The 22,891-nt window shown below is 41.0% G+C and overlaps 2 protein-coding genes across 4 annotated transcripts; one reads left to right on the top strand and one right to left on the bottom strand.

Annotated features, from left to right (window-relative positions):
* Positions 1–2,681: 2,681 nt before the first annotated feature.
* Positions 2,682–8,149, bottom strand: pex19 (peroxisomal biogenesis factor 19). The gene is made up of 8 exons (XM_032531541.1): positions 8,033–8,149; positions 6,215–6,303; positions 5,294–5,456; positions 5,118–5,203; positions 4,848–5,021; positions 4,074–4,244; positions 3,843–3,887; positions 2,682–3,422 (listed from the first exon to the last, which is right to left on the bottom strand). Exons 1-8 carry the CDS (start codon positions 8,094–8,096, stop codon positions 3,336–3,338), a joined length of 879 nt encoding a protein of 292 aa, XP_032387432.1. The 5' UTR covers positions 8,097–8,149; the 3' UTR covers positions 2,682–3,335.
* Positions 8,150–8,740: 591 nt separating this feature from the next.
* Positions 8,741–22,887, top strand: myadmb (myeloid associated differentiation marker b). 3 transcript variants are annotated; one of them, XM_032531539.1, is made up of 3 exons: positions 8,741–8,752; positions 15,808–15,833; positions 20,759–22,887. In XM_032531539.1, exon 3 carries the CDS (start codon positions 20,875–20,877, stop codon positions 21,754–21,756), a length of 882 nt encoding a protein of 293 aa, XP_032387430.1. In that variant the 5' UTR covers positions 8,741–8,752; positions 15,808–15,833; positions 20,759–20,874; the 3' UTR covers positions 21,757–22,887. The 3 variants fall into 3 exon arrangements, 2 of the variants coding, with proteins under 2 accessions (XP_032387430.1, XP_032387429.1); XR_004334374.1 differs by lacking the exon at positions 8,741–8,752 and having other exon boundaries at positions 15,653–15,833; positions 20,759–21,855; positions 21,929–22,887; XM_032531538.1 differs by lacking the exon at positions 8,741–8,752 and having other exon boundaries at positions 15,653–15,833.
* The last annotated feature ends 4 nt before the right edge of the window (positions 22,888–22,891 follow it).

Genomic DNA, 22,891 nt, shown 5'->3' with positions numbered 1-22,891 from the left:
TGTAGCTTGCAGTAGGCCTATATTAAAGCCATGTTTGTACTGTTGGGAAAATACTACAAGGTCAATTTGGAGGCTGTTCTCTGCCTTTTGGTCATATCATATGATCTTCATCATTTCAACTTCATCAGCATTTAAAGATCTGATGACATGGTGCTCTTTGGATGCTTTTATATAGACCTTAGTGGTCCCCTAATACTGTATCTGAAGTCTCTTTTATATAGACCTTAGTGGTCCCCTAATACTGTATCTGAAGTCTCTTTTATATAGACCTTAGTGGTCCCCTAATACTGTATCTGAAGTCTCTTTTACATAGACCTTAGTGGTCCCTAATACTGTATCTGAAGTCTCTTTTATATAGACCTTAGTGGTCCCCTAATACTGTATCTGAAGTCTCTTTTATATAGACCTTAGTGGTCACCTAATACCGTATCTGAAGTATCTTTATATAAACCTTAGTGGTCCCCAAATACTGTATCTGAAGTCTCTTTTATATAGACCTTAGTGGTCCCCTAATACTTTATCTGAAGTCTCTTTTATATAGACCTTAGTGGTCCCCTAATACTGTATCTGAAGTCTCTTTTATATAGACCTTAGTGGTCCCCAAATACTGTATCTGAAGTCTCTTTTATATAGACCTTAGTGGTCCCCTAATACTGTATCTGAAGTCTCTTTTATATAGACCTTAGTGGTCCCCTAATACTGAATCTGAAGTCTCTTTTATATAGACCTTAGTGGTCCCCTAATTCTGTATCTGAAGTCTCTTTTATATAGACCTTAGTGGTCCCCTAATACTGTATCTGAAGTCTCTTTTATATAGACCTTAGTGGTCCCCTAATACTGTATCTGAAGTCTCTTTTATATAGACCTTAGTGGTCCCCTAATACTGTATCTGAAGTCTCTTTTATATAGACCTTAGTGGTCCCCTAATACTGTATCTCATGGGTGGGCCAAGCATAGAAAGGGGAGGTAACCTTTCCCTTTATGACCTCATAAGGAGCAAGATTCCAGATCGGCCCATCTGAGCTTTCATTTTCTCAAAGACAGAGCAGGATACCCAGGGTTCGGTTTACACCTATCACCATTTCTAGCCATTGGGGGACCATAGACAGGCTGGGGGAACGCATATTAATGTTAAAAAACCTCATAAAGTCTGTCTAAATGGTATAACACTTTTAAACAATAGCTGGTTGAGGTGGACCGAGTTTTAATTACACTTAGTTACAATACATACAGTACACACATTTGATTAAATTTTATCTCTCTCTCTCTCTCTCTCTCACTCTCTCAAACACACACACACGCACACACTATTTCTTACAGTTGAAATGGCAAATAAGCTATTAGAAGTAGAGCTGGGCTATATATCGATATATCATTATCGTGATATGAGACTAGATATCATCTTAGATTTTGGATATGGTAATATAACATAAGTGTTGTCTTTTCCTGGTTTTAAAGGCTGCATTACAATAAAGTGATGTCATTTTCTGAACTTACCAGACTGTTATTTGCTGACTGATTATTTGCCTTTAGGGTTAGGGTCATTACTGATGATTATTTCTCAAAAATTTCATACTGTCAATAGTCAATACTACAATCATTGTTGCGGTAACAATATCAAGGTATTTGGTCAAAATTATTGTGATATTAGATTTTCTCCATATCGCCCAGCCCTAATTAGGACTATTGCATAGTGAAATCCTAGCAATGCATATTTCTTATAAACTGATCAGTTTTGAATGTAAAGTCTTAATCTGCAATGTAACTAGTCACTTTAGTTGTTTAATAAGTACATCAAATAGCAACAATGTAAATACTGTACAATTGTCTGAATAAACTTATAAATACTTATATTCCCTCACTCATATCTACTAATGTGAAATTAATGATTACTAATAATCCACAACAAAATAATTTGCATGATACCATTATTTTATTTTATGCATTTACAAAACAGTGTCAAATAACAGGATGCATTTTTTTTTTTTTTTTTTTTAAACTGTGCTCTGGGCGTGTGCATTGGCCCTGAGAGTTGAATAGAACACCCCCCCCCCCCCCCCCCCCCAATCCTTTTATGGACCTCCACAGCAGCAAATCTGATCCCTTTTCAGCGCATTGCTGACTGAATCCTTTCACAGTACCCCTTTATTATACGGTTATTGATGAGCTGATGGCCGTGTGATTTCCAGACCTCTCTCTGTGGTCTCTGTGTCCACTGGCAATAGAAGCTGAGAGGTTCCCGCCAGGTTTCCCTCCTCGCGGACACAATGTGATGTTTGGTACTTTGCTTGCCACCTTTTTCTGGATGGAACATGATGTACTTTTAATGGAGGGCACACAATACAAGCATGCCATCAGATGGTAAACACTCCTGTATACTCCTCCCGTGTTTTGCTTTCGTAGCAGGGATCCCATACCAAAGAACACTACACTGTGCACATTAAAATTACGGAGAATCATAAGGGAAGCACTTTGCACAGTAACTCTACACTATAACGATCACTGTTACCATGGTAAATGGGAATCATCATTTCAATCACTTCAAACCAATACCTGGGAACAGGGGCAAATGGAGGAAATTAGTTGACTGAATTACAGTAGGCGCTGGGAACGTCTCATTAGGTGTTCAATCCTCTCTACTCTTTTTAATTAGATTATAAATAATTACAAAATGTACACTACTTTTTTTTTCCAGTTTCCTTTGTTAATAACTTGTTAAGTCACATCCTCTTCAACCTGTACAGAAACAGAGGTGGGCGTTTAATTATGTACCAAATCATTTCCACTAACTAGGTGTAAACATGGGATGTCATGATACTGCATAGCCACACCATTAGAAATTTATAATCTGAAGTGCTTAATGAATTCAAAATATTAAAACCTAAAATAACAACTTAAAGTAATTTTGCAAAGGCACTGTTTATACCTGGGAAGTGGTTCTGTGGATTTTACCATGAGGCTAAACAGTATTGAAAAAACAACATGAAGAACCGCAGTGGTTGTTTTTAAAAGAAATGCTGTTAAAACTTAACCGTGAAGGATCCGCGGCAACCGCTGACAACCTAATGCAGAGATGTTAAAATGTTCTCAGTTGTGCATTCAGTAATTTTAAACAGTTAGAGAGTGGGTTTGGTGCGTGTGCTTTCTGTTGGTTTTGGTGCCTCCTGTTGTTTCTGTATCCACACACCTTCTACTTGAGTGAGAACAGCGTTGACGGTCACGGTCACACTCCCGCCTGACCTTTGCTTCCCACTCCTTTACTCCCTGCCTGCCGCTGACGCACACAGAGTGACCCTCTGGCTCCAGTGCTTCTGATGGGCCGCACCGCTACCTCTTCACATGATGGAGCACTGCTCTGCTGTCGCTGCCCCAGGGCCTCCTGGGAGATTGAGAGACTCCATATCAAAGTTAAAGCCCGGAGGCTGGAGAGGAAGAAGAAAGAGGAAGATTGAGTTAAGCTAAGGTTGGGTTGAGCTCTTTAGTAAAAGTCATATACACGCCCCACATAGCAGTGTTGTTATCGAGTCACCAACTGTCGAGTCAAGTCTGGAGTCCCCAGTGTTCAAGTCAGAGTCACCAGAGCCTCATTTCCTAAGAGTCCAGAGAATAGCGACTCGAGACAAACTCAAGTCCAAGACTTTAATACTCAATCTACTACACATGAATGTAATCAGAAACTTCATCCAACTTCCGAGTCTTATCATAAATCCTTGAGTCCAAGCCCAAGTCATCAGTGCGCAGGTCCAAGTCGAGTCTCAAGTCCAGAGTATCGACTCAAGACTTGAGTACTCCATCCCTGACACATACAGCGTCATGTTGACTGAGAGCAGTGGCAAACTTACCGCGTCTCCTGCTAGCTCTTTGGGTGGTTGGCCCAGGTCTTGCAGCTGGAAGTAAAAGCATTCGAATCTGTGAGGACTTCTTGAATTCTCAACGAGTCTCTTCACATTAAAGTAAACAACACAACAGTTTGCAAGCTACGGCACATAATGTAAAGTTATGTAAGTGTTGGCATCTGCATCATGTAAGCACTAGCGTAAGCATTTAATCAGTCAAATGCAGAGTAGGTCTACCTTTTGCATCAGTTCCATGATGCTCTCGAACACGCCTTCTTTATCTGCGGCCCCCTGTTCCTCCCTCTCAAAGTGCTTACAGATCTCTCCCATGATGTTGGCCTGCTGTTCGTAGCGCTGGTAGTCGTCTGGGCTGAGGCTTGGCTTATTGGCATCCAACCATTCTGGGTACTGTGAGAGGGAGTGACATTTATGAGTGACATTTGTTATGGCGACCTTACACCAAAGACTTTTTAAGCAATTCCACTGTTGGTGGTCATAAAACTCATTCCGAGTCAGTCTTTTTCCAGTCTTGACGTTCCGACAAAAATCAAACGTGTTTGACATTACCATAAGTTTTAGGTCTTTGCAGTGAAGTCAAATCATGTGAACATTGTCAACAACCAATGGGTGCGCTCCCTCCAGCACCAAACAGCTGTGTTGTTTATGGTTGCTATGGCGCTGCGCTAAACGCTAAAGTTGCCTACTGGATACTGTTGGATACTGTCGCCGTTCATCTGCATGTACGGCAGAAGAGAAAATTGGCAAGCTTTCCCTTAGGTTGCCAGCTAACGCTAGCGGTAGCTAGCTAGGATACATCTTTCAGAACCAATCTAGTTGTTGTCAATGTGTGACCCTGCAAGATCCCCATCTTTACATATTTTGACAGACTTTAAGGTTAGATGTGAGATGATGTCAGACTGTAGTCTTTTAAAGTCTGTTCTAAGTTCTAGTGTATGGCAGACATGAGTGGAACGAGAGACTACAGAGATTGGTAGTAAACCAGTTGCACACCTTAGCAGTGATCTCTTTGAGAGATGGATAAAGCACTTCCTTAGAGAGGAGATTCTGCATGATGGACTGCATGATGGGAAGGATGTTTCCCTCCTCACCGCCTCCTTCGCCACCCTCGTCCAATCCCAGGCCTTCTAGAGCCTTGACCAGGTCGTCTCCAGCTAGTCCAGAGGACTGTAAGAGAACAAGACACCTAATCTGTCAACTGTTCTATGTTTGCATCAACAAACAAACAGTTTTATTACAATTAATTGATTCTTATTTACCCACCTGCAGGTTGTCTGCATTTTTGGCCAGGCCACGAAGGGTTTCTTTAAGACAGGAAGTGAATTCTTGTTGTGACTCGGTGTCAGTGCCTATAAAGAATAAACATGCATAACATTAAGGCTAAAGGAACAAAACAGTAACATTTCAAAACCACAAATCATGCAAATTGTAAACCTTACCAACTTTGCCTGCAGCCTCTGACAGTTTATGGAAGTGCTGCAGTAGTTCTGGCTCCTCGTGGGCCAGCTCAGTCATGGCCTTCTCCCACTCCTCCTTGGCTTGGGTAGCCATGTCCCCCTCGAAGAGAGTCTCAAACAGTTTGCAGTCTTCCAGCAGGGGCGGCTACACAGGTAATTAGAAAACATGTAAAGCACCTTCTAGACAATACGGCGGAAGCCTGTCAGTGCTACATTGAATCAAGGCTAAATTGAATCAAGGTTGCTTTTCAGAAAAAATGTTTTTTCTACTAAATTTAAATCTCACTGAGTCATTGAATGTAACGATCCGTCTCTCCTAGACTCTTGTTGCAAATGGCCAGAGTAACTGCCCCAAAAAGAGACTCTGCAGCTGAGTAAGTACGTTTTGGTGGGCGGTGAACTTTTGGGGTCTGAATTTTGCATTACAACAACCAACAAGCTGATAGAAACACTTGGAAGCAGCCAAAGGTAAACAAGTCATAAAACTACGGAAAAAAAAAAGAGGAACTGGCCAAGTCAAGGACTAATAACAGACAGACACAAATACTTTGTATAAAAATTGATTACAAGACTTTAACCAAACTAGACATATACCTAGTACATTATCAATCCTGGTGGCCACTTAAAGAACCTAAAAAAAGACTACAATACCCAAACGTTTCCCTTTACTGTTCTTGATAGACAACAGGGAAAAGCTAAGTTTACAGCTCACTTTAATTCTTAGTTTCCCAACTTCTTGATCTTGACTTATACAAATCTAATTCCCAAGCAGCAACCAAATGACAAGTACAATTTAGTTAGGACACCATATAGAGTTGAAAAGTGGAGGTTGTGCTTAGGTCTTGTGCATATGTAACAAAACAAAAGGCGAATACTAAAAAGCCACCATCACAACACACAGACCTTCTCTGCACCACTGTTGGCTGAGGAGGAAGCAGCGGCAGGTTCAGGGGCTGGAGGCGCCGGTGTCCTGTCAAAGTCATCCAACGCACCTGTAACAAAGAGTCAAGTGCTGTAAGCGATGCTGGATGACGTCACTTCTTGTTGACGTTCAAAGTACTGTCATACAGAACGAAGGCTAGCGGCCCCCTCCCTCCTCATCTCGTCCCCTCTCCCTTCCGCGCACTAACCCTAACCCTCCAATCCTTCTTGTCGGTTATAGGCTGGAACGCTGTTTATGGTTTGTTGTGCAGGTGGGCGCAGTTTGTTTTTGTTGCCGTTTGTGGAGCCTGGGTTGTCTACAGAGACCGTGCTTTTTACAATGTGTTCTGGAGACAGGCAGCTAGCAGATAGTGAGGAGATGTTTTTTACAGTGTGTTCAGGCGACAGGCAGCTAGCAGATAGTGAGAAGATGTTTTTTACAGTGTGTTCAGGGGACAGCTAGCAGCTAGTGAGGAGATGTTTTTTACAGTGTTCAGGCGACAGGCAGCTAGCAGCTAGTGAGAAGATGTTTTTTACAGTGTGTTCAGGGGACAGCTAGCAGATAGTGAGGAGATGTTTTTTAAAGTGTGTTCAGGCGACAGGCAGCTAGCAGATAGAGAGGAGATGTTTTTTAAAGTGTGTTCAGGGGACAGGCAGCTAGCAGATAGAGAGGAGATGTTTTTTAAAGTGTGTTCAGGGGACAGGCAGCTAGCAGATAGAGAGGAGATGTTTTTTAAAGTGTGTTCAGGGGACAGGCAGCTAGCAGATAGAGAGATGTTTTTTACAGTGTTCAGGCGACAGGCAGCTAGCAGATAGGAGATGTTTGCTTTATGTGACAAAAATGTTGTAGCCTTAAAAACGCTTGACATTGCTTAGAGCACCTTTAGCTCTGATAGCAGAAAGACAAAACATTTACACCAACTGTTTTCAAACTGCTCATGCAGCAGATTGCAATTGATTCTACTGTGTCCAAAAGCTTTATATCTTTATGTCAGTATTTTCCTCAATGGTAATATTGTGTAATCAGTCAATGGACGTTTTAAAAACAACATGACTCTTATCTTTGATAGCATGAATTAATATTAAACTACAGCTATAAGTTTATTACTTGAACTGCAAACAAAATGGGTACATACTGATGTCATTTAAACCTTTTATAACGGAAAAGTGCCATTAAATATACACTCAGTGGCAGTTAGATTTACTTAGCTAAAACTAATAATACAACAGTCCAACAATAACGTTGTTTGAACTGTACTGTGCTGTACTAATATATTAACTTCTCATTGATATGAATGCTTTGGACATCTGATTATAAGGCAATACACTTCAACAACAGCAGGACTATGGTCTCAAAAATCAAATCAAGTTAAATCAACTTTCAATACAGTTTTAACTAAAACTGCGCATAGCTATTTTTACCAAAAGTCGGGTTTGTTGCAGGCCTGTTGTATCAGACTGCATTATTTCAGCTAACGTCACGTTTACAGTAAGTAAATACCATATAGTAAAGTATATAGTAAAGAGAGGCTGGAACGGCAGAGACTACCAATGGCAGTTCAGCCGCCATGTTAAATCATCAACAGGCTGTTGTTGGGTCTAATGCATACTGGATTAAAACAAATTCAAGGGCAAAGACATGATGTGTGAAAACGAGAGTTCCCACCGAGAGCGCATCAACTTGACACAGAGTGAGTCGGCTGTCAGTGCCAAGTCACAGCCGTTTCAACGACATAAATACCCGTACTCCTGTGTAACGATAGGTTCTCTTTAACGCAAAGACTTCATGTCAACACTTACTGTCCAATAATTCGTCCAGTTCAGCATCGTGTCCCGGGGACGGCTCTCCTGTTCCCGACGCCATTATGATATGTTACCTTTTCCAAGCTCCGCCAAGCACCCTGTCACTGCCTGTGTGAGGAGAGTGCAGATTTGAGTCGCGCATGCTCAGATGTAAACGGTTTACGGCATAACTGGCATAGGAAGATTTGTGAAATCCATGAAATAATAAGCTTTATTACAAACAATAACAGAAGATGGTAATCATTTCAAAGACGTTTTAGCTTTCTATCTATGACTGATTGGATGCTAACGTTAGCTCAAAACGCCATTCAACTGACCTTTGTTGTGTTTGATTGCTAGCTTGTAGCTAAGCTAGCATTCATTTCAAAAACATTATAGCTATCTATTAGTTTGATTACTAACGTTAGCGCAAAACACCATTAAACTGACAGCCATTGTTGTGTTTGATGCTAACTTGTAGCCAGCAGTGAACCAACTTCGTTAATCATTTCCATTTATACTGTTAAGTAGGTCAATTCTTACTGTATAGACATTAGCTACAAAAGTCTCTCATTAGCATCCTATACGCTAACTATTTGTCGCAAAGTGACGCATGCGCAACTCACAGCTTCACTCGTCGAAAAAGTGACATTTCTTTTTTTCTTTTTTTTTATTAATTAACAAAGAACAGTTACATAGCCAGTATGTACAGTAGACATTCAAAAGTCCAAACCAGAGGTGCATAAACAGAGAAAAAAAAACAACTATATATATATATATATAGAAAATAAATAAAGTAAAAAAAGGAAAGTGTAGTGCATATAAAGTCAAATGTATTGGTACATGAAAAATGTATCAAAAACACTTCCGGTCTTAATTGCCTTCTTGTTCTTAATGCCTCTTATAGTGCTGCTGGATTGGTGCTCTTCTTGAAAGAAATGTTCAAAGCATTGTTTGGAGTCCGCCCATTTCTTCTTGAATGTGGAATTTTTCCAATAACAAGATTAATTGAATAAAATAAACAACATCTTTGTTCATCTCACTGCCTTCAAAGCAAATCAAAATATATTTTTCCTTAAATTGAAATGATTGCCCTGTGATCCGTCTGATAAGATGTTGAACATCAATCCAAAATGTTTTAGTATCTATACAGCGAAAGAACAAATATCAGATTGTTTCTTCTTCTAGTTCACAGAAAGTACAAAAACATTCAATATCAAGTTTGAATCTCTTTAGTGTCCCTTTTGCTAGATAAGTTTTATGCAGAATTTTAAAAAGAAACCTCTTTTACTTTGTTATTAAGACAAAATTTGTCTCAGATTAACCAGATCTTTTGCCAGTTCACTTCTCCATAGCTTGAACAATCTTCCTGAGTTACCTCTTGTATACAATTGATGTGTTTATTTGAACATTTATTCATGGTAATGTCAATTCCACCAAGGAATATACCACTACTGGATGGATTGATCACTCGTTGCTGACCTTTGAATAAGTTGCAGTACATCTCGGCACAGCACACACAACTGTTGCATATTCTCTCGGCGTGACTGCTAACTGGAATTGGGAGAGGAACTCATTATACTTTAGTTAACTGCCCGTCAGCATTAAGGAATTGATTTACCAAGATAATACCATTATGTAAATGTGCTGTAATTATATAGCGCTTTTCTAGTCTTAACGACTACTCAAAGCACTTCAACATCTACAGGAAACATTCACCATTCACACACTGTGGCCGAGGTGGTGTCACCTGCTCATCAGATAAACACTCACACTCCAACGCAGCATCAGGGGCAACTTGGGGTTCAGCACCTTGCCCAAGAACACTTCGACATGGGACTGCAGGACCGGGGATTGAACCACCAACCTTCCGATTAGCAGGCAACCGCTCAACCACTGAACCACAGCAGCCCCATTATCAACCCATCTTCCATAATACAGAGATGTACAGTATTTTGGTATTGAATATCCTTGTTATTCCAAATGTAGTAATTGGTTGGTGTAAAGTTATGCTTGTAAATCTGCACTCTCCTCACATTGGGGAGTGACGCCCCCCCCACCATAGACAGCCACCCACCGAGCAGACGTCTCCTAAAATTGACGTTCCTGTTGTAAAAATGTCGCGGAAACCATTACGTCATGCCGTACAGGCCCGACACGTACAGGCCTATTTCTTTAACTGTCTATGGGCATATAATAGTCATAGACAGTTAAAGAAATAATGAGATGAGTCTCTGCCATGGCGTTATTGGTCTCAGTTTATCTTGGCTTGACATAAATGTCAGTCAAGTGTATTAAGTCACTTCATAATTTATCGCTCCATTTTTCAATTCACATGCATTTTCATCATCAGTTTTTTTAATTAGGCTACTTTTTGTGTTGATCACTCACACACATTTTTTAATCCACATGCATTTTTTACTTCAATTATGGCGTATCGTATGGTAGAGGCGGTATTTGATTTGAGCTCTGGCTCTTTCTAGTGGTGATAAAAAAACACGAACCAAAAAACAAACTGGAACCAAAATCAAGATGCCACAGTATACATTTCAACATCTGAAATTTTGGTTTTAAGTTAACAATTTATGTTTGCCACAACATTTTTATTGACTTAATTCTTATTAGTCATCTTTTTTCTTTAGGCTATGCTCATCGCGTTCAATGTTTTGGCAAAGTCTTCAAAGCTGATGTGTGAAAATGCTTTTCGGTATATGGTACTGTGTTTCTGGATAACTGGCCCTGTCCTTTCCCTAACTGGGTCAGCAAGGGGAGATGTCCCGGCCTGTCTAATTGGAAATGTTTAGGACGATGTGTCTCCGGCTGGAGACAGACATTATGCTGTTTAGATCATACCTCCATCTCAAAGTTTCTTCTTTTTAGTAATAAGTTTAAGTCAAAGTTTATTTGAGGTATTTTACTTGAGTATAATTTCATGCTACTTCATACTTATACTCCACTAATTCAGAGGGAAGTATTTTATTTTGGACTTGGATTTTTCATACAAAACGTATATAACAAATATGATACAATTAAGGAACAGCACCCACAATTTAAATTGGCTCCACCTCAACCAACAGCAGCATAGTTATCTGATAGCCGAGTATAAGACTCAGAGGGGCTGTGTTTTGTATTGAGTCTTTTTAATAGACTGATAATAGTTAGCTCACGTACTTTCACCAACATCTTCAATGCAGGACTTTAACTGCTGATATAGCCTACTGTCATGGTGGGGTCCCGGCTGGTCGTGAGTCTGTCCCCCTTATTGTTTTTCTCTTCTCTGAGTCTTGTTTATCCTGTCTATCTTGTTTTGGTTTTGCTTTGCCTGTTTTGTGTTTTTGTTTTCCTGCTCTCCTGTCCGAAGCCAGCTGATCACACACACCTTCCTCCTGTCAACGCCAATCACCAACATCAGACGCACCTGCCAGCCTTCACCCGCTCCCGGCATCCACACCTGCCTGTCATCATCATCTACTCCTGGTCATGTACCCCGGCTCTGCATCCGCTCTTCACTCGATCGTCAGATCAGCTATATGGGTGAACCTTCAGACCTACCCAGTGCTAGCCTTTGTATATTTGTGTCTGTGGTTACTCACTCTCCTTGTGTTTCCTTTTTTCAGTTCATCTCCGACCAGCTGGCTTCGGACCCCCGCCTGTCCTCCTCCCACGGCGTCTCCTCCTCATCATCCTGCCCCGCTCCTCGCATTGCTCCATCCTCCGTGTCTCTCCCCGACGTGTCCTCGCCTCCTTCTCGGCCCGTGCTCTCTGTTTCTCCCGCACACCCTCTCCTGTTCGCCGCCCACCTGCTCCCGGCGTCCATCTCCCCACTCCCATTCCCTTTTCCTAATAAATTCCTTCCCTGTGAGCCGTGCATTTGAGTCCATCCTTCTGTCCCCCCTTGACAGCCTACCATACATTTAATCTTTAAATGAACTCTGTCATTTTTACGTGGTCTTGTTATTGTCCAAAATACAAGCAATAAATGTAAGTTTTTGTTTCAGAAATACATACATATGTGAAAAATAGAATAACACGTATGCTTCTTCCACACAAACAATGTGCTACAGTCTTTGACATTATAGTCCTAGGCTGCATGTTCCAGGGGAATGACGTGAGCAATTTAAGCAGGCTAAATAAAAGCAATCTTGTAAGAACGTGCATGTGAGAGCATACTTCCCTTTCCGACTCTCTGACAGTTTTTTTTTTACACGGTCGGGAAACGCGTCAATTTACGACATTCAATAAATAAAAACAGTTGTCAAGGGTTACAGCTGCTGTTGCTGAGCAACGCATACAAATAATCTCTGATTACTATGATTCAGACCTTAACTATGACAAATATTTAGTATTATCTGGTCGTGTCTATAGTAACGCTTAGCTTACTTGTGGTGGGGGTTACCATAACTTTCTGTTACAGTCATTACCCACACTAAATGGACTCTTAAGGATCCCCCCAAAGACACACACACACACACACACACACCTACTCACTTTGCATTAACCTACATATGTTTTGCACATTCGGCTCCAAGTCCATTCAGCTGCTTTTTTCTTGAGTTAAACAGCTATTTTCAAAGTCCCTGTAAGAATCAGAATCAGAAATACTTTATTGATCCCCGAAGGGAAACTCTGTGTTACAATTGCTCAGATATTAGAAATATAAGAAATATAAATAAAGAAATAAAGAAATATAAGGAGTGTGGATATTTACATAGTTAAAGTAAGTGCAAGTGTTTTCAGATTTGTTCATAATGTTAAACAGTTGGCTAGGCATACATATTTGTTTATTTATGTATTGCTTGTTTATGTCATTTTAATGTTTACAGTTTTTTTTCAACTGATAAATGACAGTGGGCACAACTGGAGCTACATGTGCAAAACTCAAACTACAGTCTGCAGTCTCAACATTACAGTTCACGTCTCCTGCTAAACTCACTCAAAGCAACACAACTCTCAACACACACGTCTCAAAACAGGCCCAGTGCACCAAACACTATGAACAACCCTCACTGAGATGACACACACCGTCACTCAGAACACACTGGGAGTAAAAACACTACAGCATCAATGACACACACACATACTCACACACACACACACACACACACCCTATATATATATATATATGTATATATATACCTGTGGCCAAATCCACATGACAGAGTGATGAAACTGTAGAAGTGCAGTAATCACTTTGTTGTTTCTTACAGTAGAAGCAAGTTGAGGAACACTGCATTTGATGTTTTACAGTACTGTCTTTTCTTTTCTATTCCCCAGCTAATAATTTAGCTTTGATTCAAATAGACCTTTGTTGATTGTACTGTATTGTTTTTCATCAATATATTTCAGATTTTGTCCAATGATTCACTGTGTCTGTAGTATTCTCTACTACTGCAGTGTTTTTACAGGGATGTATTCTCATATAGTACCATGATGAAACATGTATCACCTATTTTGTATTGCAATATTTAATGATTGTACGAACAACGACACAGTGAAGCTATGGGCAGCTTGTGTGTGAGTAATCTAAAGTAATGTTTCAATGACATTTCACAATAAATGAGTTTGTTGAACCAATGACTGTGCAAGTGCAAGATTTCTTTAAAGATATGAATGCCCAATGCAAAGTTTTGAACATTGGACAGCCTGTGATGACCGTTTTGTGTCTAGAGTTTTGAAAAATGACATCAATGTTCTGAAATTAGTAGCAAAGTGATTGTAAAAAAACTGCAAATACCGTATATTAGGGTTACGGTAAACCACAACGATATGACACGACTTCTGCAGTTTGGCAGCATTTCAGGTTCCAACCTAATGAGAAGGGAGAGGTGTTTCCGTGTGTGTGTTTGGTATTCAGTTTTTGAACGGTGTAATTAGTCATTACTATGATAATAACTAATAACTATAATACTGTATACCACGGTAAAATATGGAGGTTTGACAGTATCAAAATGTGGATACCGCCCAACTCTACCGTATATGTTAATTAACTAAACTAAAACAAGACACCTGGCTTTTAGCTGAATTTGCAATCATCAAAGTGTTTGATAGGCACCAGGCTGAAATCCATTCTGTTTTGAATGTGTGATTAACAGTTGTAACAGCATTGTGTTAGCATTTGAACAAATTGCTGTGGATCCATAGCCTGGTCCTACCAGGCTCTCTATGAAAATTGAGCGGAAGTAAGTAGGAGGGCGGAGCCAGGCTAGTAGATCCACAGTGTTGTGCAGGTTGTGGTTAACACCATGGCATAAGTGTGTTGAGTTTCAAAAACTGTGTTCAAGCATTGAAAAGGAACTAGAGTTTGGTCCACATGAACTGCTGCTGTGCAGACTGGAGTTTTGGTAAGAACTTGTACCAGAGATGTCTGACTATGAGGTTGTATTTGAAGTTACATGTGAAGTTGGATGTGGCTCTGAAACATAAGCAAATAATCATCTGACTTACTATGAACATTATTTAACAAACCAAATAGTATAGCCACCAGCATATTACAAGAACAAGAAATAATATGTATATATAATTTTTTATATATATATATATATATACATATATTTTTTAAAGACGCTTTACAGTTTTGGTTTACGAAAAAACAAAAGGTAACAGACATGACAGACAAAAAGAAAAGGAGGACACACAGGTGCATGGATAAGCCCTGGTAAAGCAGGAGAGGTGGGCAAAGAAAAAGAGGGAGAGTCTGTTAACAGGAAAAAGAGAGTTGGAAGAGGTGAGTCTTGAGGGCCTGGGTGAAGGACGGTAGGGTGCTTGACTGTGACGTGGCCGGAGAGGGCGTCCCAGAGGGCGGGTGCACCAGCTGAGAAGGATCTGTCCCCCCAGGTCCGGAGCTTGGCTCTGACGGTCTGAGGGTGTCGGCATTACATTCATTTTTCTTGAATAATTAACATGTATGTGACATTAGTAACCCAAAGTGCCACATCTATTACAGCACACACATCCATAACGGAGCAAAGAGTGGAATATACCTGGAGCTAAATGTGGCTCCACAGGCTGTTTATGGTGGTAGCACGTTGCTAGCAAACAACCCGATATCAACACGTGGTTACACAAGTATCAGCTAGGCAATAAGAAACACAGCAACAACAACATTATCAAGGCGATAATCTCTCTCTCTCTCTCTCTCTCTCTCTCTCTCTTCTCTCTCTCTCTCTCTCCAAATAAAGGTCACGTCGTAACACGGGCTAAACACTTGTGGAAGATAATGAGGCAGTCAAACCTATGACAGTTTAGCCATCTACAGAAGAGTTTTAACTTAACTCACGTTCTGGGCTAGTCACATCACTTCAACAAAACGGGAAAAAAGGAAAAAGATACAGAAAAGAGTGTGTGTGTGTGTGTGTGTGTGTGTGTGTGTGTGTGTGTGTGTATGTGTGTGTGTGTGTGTTTGGGGTGGGAGGAATCAATAAATGCACCCATATATTTCTAAAAACAGGGAACATACAAAAACATGAGTGATAGGCTATATTCTTTAAAACATCAATTCACCTTTGTGTATTAGGATTATTTTCCGCTTGCACGATGCTGCCCGCCCCTGAGAATGTAAAAAGCATGTCTGCTGTGTAACGCATTCTGCGTGTTAAGCATCCAGCTGTGTGCTGGGCGGAGGAGGAGGAGGAGGAGGAGGAGGAGAGTTGACAGATGTGAAGAACGGTGCAGACATTTGATGCCTAATTTGGTTTTCTGGGCGTGGAGCTGCTGATCTGAGCTGCTCGTCAGGTCCCGGAGCTGAGGAGTTGCGATCTAAGGTTCTCCACAGCTGGACGTCCCGGACCAACCAGACTATCCGCAGCCAAGAACCAGAAAGGTAACCGACTTTTAGATCCAACTTGATAACTTATGACCCGATGTGGGGATTTGGCGGTAAGGAAAGGTGTTTTTATGAGGTAGATAGTGCGAGTGCTCGTTCAGCTGCAACTTGTTGCATCTTACCTGCATGCCTCATGTCAGCAGCTCGGGTCTGTGTATTTGTGAACATTTTTGAGGACATCTTTACAGTGTTAAAAAAACCTGTTATTTGTTTTTCATTTTAATAAGTTAGGAAATGTGCCTGTATGTTAAAATAAATAAATAAATGAATTAAAGAGTCTAAGTAGGAGGAAAGCTTGTAGAGTGCTACATTTATTTCTAAGGTGCTCCTTGTTGGGTTTACAGACACTTTATAATTCCTTTACTTTTAATATTTTCTACTATAGTTCTTTTGTGGTGAGACTTTCAGACATTCCCCAAGGGCAGAATGTTTTCAAGAATATTTTCAACCCAGTTTACTAAAAAAAAAAAAAAAAAATACAGTGTTTGGAGATATATTTCTGTGTTTGTTGTCAGTTTGTGTTTAGTGGGCTGTAGTGTGGTGGGAGCAGGGCGCGGCAGGCGGCACACCCACCTTCACTGTCAATGAATGGAGCTCTGCCTAACACACAGCTGTCACACTGGCACACACTGCTCCATGGGGACTTTTACTCTCTACTTTAAGGATTGTGGGTTTTGTCTGGTTTTTATTTTAGGTTTTCATTTGGGTTCTGACCAACAACTTCACTGTTGGTCTTCATGTAAATGCAGAACTGCATCCAAGTTTCCCTTCCGTTTTGTAGGTGTGGTGGGTTAGAAAAAAAATCAGTGCGTGAGAGATTTTGTAACGACTGCATGATAGTTTACATGCTGTTTTAGATTGTTAGAAATGAAATCTGGAGGAAAACGCTGAATACTTTTGGGATTTGTAAAAGGTCAAATGTGAGGGTACATTTTTCCCCAGCCTTCGAAACACACAACGGTAACACAATAATAGCCTAACATAAACCTATTACACACACACACTGGGATGGTTTGCCAACAGAGCTTGTCTTGTGCTTCAGCCCACGGGTCTCCTGTAAGTGGATTATAGGTGAAATCAAGTTAGTGTCATGACAACCAAACAAGCAGCGCACATGACCTCTCTGCCTGATATAAACACTTGTTTCCTGAAATCTTGGTGTGTGTGTGTGTGTGTGTGTCATATAAAAAGTAAATGTGCAGAGGAGCATGGTGCAGTCACATCCTGTTTGCCGTCCTGGTGCAGGCCTGATGCGTGGACCTATTTTCAGCGCCTCTTCCATTTGGGGGAAGTGCCCCTGTTTGCGTGATCCTGTCGTGTTTTCCATGCTGTGCTGTGAAAAGACACTTTTCCACACTGTGCTCTTGTTGCTTTTCTCTTTTTTTGGTCTCCCCTCTCTCATTTTCCTCTCCCATTTCTTTCCTGACTTGATTCCATAAGCACCAGAGCAATGGCGGCTGGAGTAGCGGGATTAATTTTTCCATTACGACCCCCCTGTATACGTTTATTTTGAGTGGTTTACACGAAGCATAATTGGTACCCTGACTTTAAAGCTGGAGTGGGAGTATTGAGCTGGGAGGGGGAAGGAGGACATCTGATGGAAAAGAGAGGGAGTAGCTGCCAAATGAGACTATGAGGAGGGAAGGAAGGGAAGGTAAGGGAAAGAGAGGAAAGAAAAGAACTTGGCAACTATGACAATGTTACCAGTTGTTCAGCAGCAGCCAGACTAGTACATCTGGAACACATCAGTAAGTTGGAAAATCTTACAAGAAAAAAGCAGGAGGAGGGGGGAGAGAAAGGACAAATGGTGAAAGAGAGTGGTGGAGCGGTGGTGAGTCACTTCTCTGCTATTCCACTCCATCACCATGTTTAAACTATGTGTCCTTCTGTGGCCTGAGACACAGGGCTTCCCCCGTGTTCCTCCCTCTTTTCACTCCCCTCCCCGCCTCCACTTCCTCATGGCTTCATGTTCGTCATCCTGCAAAAGTTTCTCTTTTTCCATTGCTCTCTTTCTTTTTCTTTCCCCTCTTCCTATTCATGCCTTGCCACCAGTTGCTAGTTCAGACTTTCACCTCCCCAGCCGAGACCGTTTTATAGGTGTTTAATGGGACTAATGTAAACAGGACTGTTATCCTTGTTTATAACTGTCTCTCTGTGTAAACTGGGAACAGGGAATGCAGTGCTTGTGGAGCCAAGTAGGGGATGGGTGTCAGGAGGGATGGGAGGGAAGATGGTCGGTGTGGTCCGAAGGTTTCTGACTGTGAAAATGTCTTATCTTATCTCATTGTTGTTTTCATTGAAAGCATAGAAATCCGTCCCTCAGAATTAAACAGCAAGAGCTTCTTAATATAGACGCCATGTTCAATAGAAATCCATCATAGAGGAGGAATAGGATATCTGTACTAATGACAAAATCCTCATTAGATCTTATGCGCATGCAGCGGCACAACAGGTTGTGGTTTAGGAACTTTGTATCAAAACCCTTCAATGACCGTGTAATGGGCACAGATGAATGCAACCATTTCAAATCTGCTCTCCGTAAAACATGACATCACCCATCCTTTTCAGAAAGGGCGTTTATGAAAGCTGGAGTTGAGTTTGGCGCCATTTTGTTCGATCTTTTTGAGCATGCAAGCGAGCAAGAAACAAAATATTTCCTTTGCAAACCAAAGGAAAACTAGCTGAAGAGATTAGCCAAATAATTGATAAGCTCATCAAAAGCAATTTTGATAATACATTTATCATAATAAATCAAGCGTCAATGTTTGGTTTCTAGCTTTGAGGATTTGACATTTGTCTTTGTTTTATATCATTCTGAGTTGAACATTTGGGGTTTCAGATAGTCTTTCTTTTCTTTTTGGACAAAACTACCAATTAGAAGGAGAATCCAACAAATCAAAAAATAGTCTACAGACAAACCCAGCTTGGGCCAAAACATATTCCTATGTAAGCTCAATGGAAATAGCACATTCATTCTCCTACTAATGAACAGTTAATTTTATTGGCAATAAAACACACTAATGCTCAATCCAGGCTCACTTGGTTGATTTGGTGTGGTCACCAGTGGTTGGCTGACTTTATGACTCTTTTCCACTTGTGCTACTGTTACAATTTATTGTTATCATTTAGATTTCACTTGTGGTCACAGTGGCTGCTTTTCTCACATTTCCAGGCTAGATGTCATTTGTTTATCCTTTACCAAGTAAAGGAAGCTATAGCTATACTGAACTCTTGAGAAGAAAAAAGATACTTTTGAGTTTTGACACGTTAGAGGTTTTCTCTGAGGAGCTGCATCTGAAAATACTTTTGTGTTAGCTTTTTTTTTTTTATTTTATTTTATTGGAAACCAGAGATGCACAAATATACAAACACAATACAGATGCAGGTTCCAGTGTTTTTGTAGTTTTTTGTATTCCAGTTGTTTTGTGGTGTGGTACATAGCACATAATACAGCCTTGCAAAAAAAATTCAAATTCAAGGAAACAAACAGAGAAACTCAAAAAAGAAATTAAAAAGTTGAAGTGGACACCATAAGGAGAGAGCATAGTCAGGATACAGAGTTTCCCTTTGGGAATCAATAAAGTATTTCTGATTCTGATTCTGATTCTGATGCCTGCTTTAAAAAGAAAAATAAATACTTAGATATGATAACAATCAGATGGGGCCCAGAGAGGTAAGAGTGTGAGGAAAGGACCAGCTGCCATCTTGTGTGGAATTGGACTGATGAGCCTCTCAGGTTATATTTCACCTTTTCTAATGCCAGAAAATCAGACAGCCAAGATGTGCCAAGAGGAAGGTTGGGGCTTTTCCCGTGTAAAAAATACGTCTACAGGCAATGAGTGAAGCAAAAGCAATAACATCTGACTGTTTATTGGAATGAGTGACCGGTGCAGGAGGTACCCCAAAGATAGCTGTCAAAGATTGTTCTAGCTTTAACTTTTAGCCATGCTTCTTGATTGAAAATAATATGAGATATGAAAATATGAGATCACCAACTGAATAAGAACTTAACAAGGCAGTAAAAGGAAGGAAGGAAGGAAGGGAGTTCTACCTAGATAAAACAGAGTCCAAACCCACAGTAATTAGGGTTAGTGGTAATAAAAGTAGTAATACCTACCTCTAGCAGTGTAAAAGAACTGTATGCTGTTGTCTAAAAACATGGCGTCTATTTTTCAATGACATCATATATTCCTGACCAAATAACAATCAAACCTTACGTTTGGAACAGAACAAGTCCAAGTATTTATTAAGAGTTTAATACTCAAAAAAACATTAAATAGCACAGAAAAAACAGCAAAAGCTATTCTGGAAATATCCAAAATAGGTTTCCAGGGCCTTAAAGATGCAGTTTTTAGAATTTAAAACCCAGCAGCTCTAGATTCACAGCCTTGTTAAGATTTCAGATTGGTTTGTAGCATGAGCTCCCTGGGAGAGGGAGGGGAACAAGTGAAGAGGGCCCCGTCCAGAGCACGATGACAGACACTGTGGAGGTTGCGGCACCACGCCCGTCAGAGCATGGAGGAATGCCAGAGTGAAATAGTCTGCACTCAGCGCAGGAATGCTGTTGAGAAAGCAGTCTGGAGCTCGATATGAGGCAGAGAGCACCAGAGAAGAAGAAAGGGAGTGTTCACCGGATGATTTGATCAGACCTTAATGTGCTGGGACTAGTGTGACAACAGTGCACTCATTATTTTGGTTTTTAAATTGTTTTTTCATGGTTTCACTTGTTGTTTCAACTATTCATAAAGAAACAATAACAGCATTGTGTTTTTTTCTGAAAAGGGCATGTAGGAGTGCAGTGCCAGTACAAGCCCTTGTGTGGTCGTATTATGTACTTCATCTAAAGCAGGTCTCTTGGTCATTGAAAATAACATCTCAAAATCTTGCTTACTTATTCATTTTAATTTCTCTTCTTCTTACAGATTTCTCTGTCTTCTCTGAGTGGCTGACCACAAAAATTTAAAGGAAGTGACTCCCAATAGGAAGAGACTACTATCTCACCGGAACCATTCCAGCTTCTTACGTCACTTACCACATCATGGCTGTAGTCCTCCATTCCAGCCCCCTCCTATGGACACGGTTGGCAGCCCTGATCTTCTCCTGCGTGGCCTTCTCCGTGGCCGTGCATGGAGGCAGACTCTTCCACGGGACTGGAGATTGGTGCATCTTCTGCTGGGCCTTCAGTTTCGCCGGGACTCTGCTTGTTTTCCTGGTGGAGCTGTTCGGTCTTCAGACCAGGGCCCCTGTTTCCTGGAAGAACTTCCCTATCACCTTCGCCTGCTACGCCGCTCTGCTCTGCCTGTCCGCCTCCATCATCTTCCCCCTCTACTTCCTCAAGGGCTCTTCAGGCCCGAGTGAAATCCGCGACTACCGCATCGTGTCAACCGTGTTCTCCTGTCTAGCCACCATCGCCTACATTACCGAGGTGAGCATCAGCAAGGCGCGTCCGGGCGAGGTGGCTGGCTACATGGCCACAGCCCCAGGCCTGCTGAAAGTCTGCGAGACCTTTGTGGCTTGCATCATCTTCGTCTTCATCAGCGAACCTGTGCTGTACGACCGACACGACGCGCTCAAGTACTGCATGTCCGTCTACTGCATCTGCTTCATCCTGTCAGCGGCCATCATCCTGCTCTGCATCGGCGAGTGCACCGGCTGCCTCCCCTTCCCATTTGCTCGCTTCCTGTCTGGCTACGCCCTGCTGGCTGTGGTCCTCTATCTATCAGCAACCATTATCTGGCCCATTTTCAACTTTGATCCCAAGAATGGCGGAAACAAAGATAGGCCCTACAATTGCAACACCGCGCAGGGCCTGTGCAGTTGGGATAAGTGCATGGTGGTGTCTGTGCTCACGGCTGTCAACTTCATCCTTTACCTGGCCGACCTGATCTACTCCACCCGCCTGGTGTTTGTCAGCGCTTGAGGGAAGAGAAAAGATGTTAGGCCAGCAGTATGCTACATATAAAATTGAATTTGTCAGGTTCTCAAAAGCTGTCAAACTGCTGTCAAACACACTGCTCCAGGCTGATGCTAGTGCAATCACTGCGACTCCGGTCTGTTTGTTTAATGGTCAGAAGAGCTCCTGGGTCACCATGAGAGCAAACTGTAGAGTTCTACCACAACTGGTATAGTTTATTGTATTGTTGTAATCCAATCTAACTCCATTTGTTCTTTGAAATTTGAAAATTATAGTATTTGATTTCCCCCCCCCCCACACACACACACACACTCCCCACACAAACTTGCCAAATTTGATTTTGTAAAGTATACTGCTTAGGACCATAGAGCAAGAGAGAAGAGGGAAAGGTTGAGGTCAATGGCTATGTTTACACGTACAACAATATTCCATTAAATTACTGAGGCTTACTGTTCATAAATGTCCAACCTTGCTTTCAGTTACCTGGAAAGACTCTTATCCTGATGATGAAAGACCTGAATGTAATTGCTGGATCTTTCTATCAGTTTAAAAATGGCACATCATTGCCAAATGTAATACTCAAAATACAAGATTAGTATAGTAAAGGTGTACATAAGTAAAGTCAGATAAGATTATTGTATGTATTATGTATACTGGAACAAGCGATTCAGATAATTTTAGACACAGACTCTTAACATGGACACAACACCCACAATACTATGTGCATGTAAACATAGTCTTTAATGACAAATCAAGAAAAAACAAAGAAAATGGCGGCTTGTTATTGTGTTTTTGTTTCATTTTTTGGCATAATGCAAATGCCAGTGCTCTGCCTTAAAGTTATGTTCAATTTGATGTCAGTTATGAAAAAAAAACTGTCGTTCAGTATTTCTGTTTCAACCGCTAATGGAGGAAATTTAGAAAAGCTGTAGAGAGCCAAGTTTATGTTAACTGTTATTATTATTATTAATATCCAAATGCCATACAATTGGAAATCCAAGACTTTATAGAAAGTTGAATTTCTGTTTAGTTTTTCGATGATTTCATTGAAGGAATTGAATGTTTTTTGTCCCCAATAGTATGCAGAGAAGCTGATTGTATCATTTATCATTTTTACACGGCTCCAATGTTGTCAGATTTG

The sequence above is a fragment of the Etheostoma spectabile genome, chromosome 12 (genome assembly GCF_008692095.1).
Source record: "Etheostoma spectabile isolate EspeVRDwgs_2016 chromosome 12, UIUC_Espe_1.0, whole genome shotgun sequence".
Classification (NCBI taxonomy): domain Eukaryota; kingdom Metazoa; phylum Chordata; class Actinopteri; order Perciformes; family Percidae; genus Etheostoma; species Etheostoma spectabile.
This window is presented reverse-complemented; position numbering and strand designations above follow the sequence as displayed.

Coding starts and splice junctions, on each gene's coding strand:
- pex19 (XM_032531541.1), bottom strand. CDS start 8,096: ATGGCGTCGGGAACAGGAGAGCCGTCCCCGGGACACGATGCTGAACTG. Junction 6,304..8,032: donor ACTGGACGAATTATTGGACA/GTAAGTGTTGAC, acceptor TCTTTGTTACAG/GTGCGTTGGATGACTTTGAC. Junction 5,204..5,293: donor AGAGGCTGCAGGCAAAGTTG/GTAAGGTTTACA, acceptor TATTCTTTATAG/GCACTGACACCGAGTCACAA.
- myadmb (XM_032531539.1), top strand. CDS start 20,875: ATGGCTGTAGTCCTCCATTCCAGCCCCCTCCTATGGACACGGTTGGCA.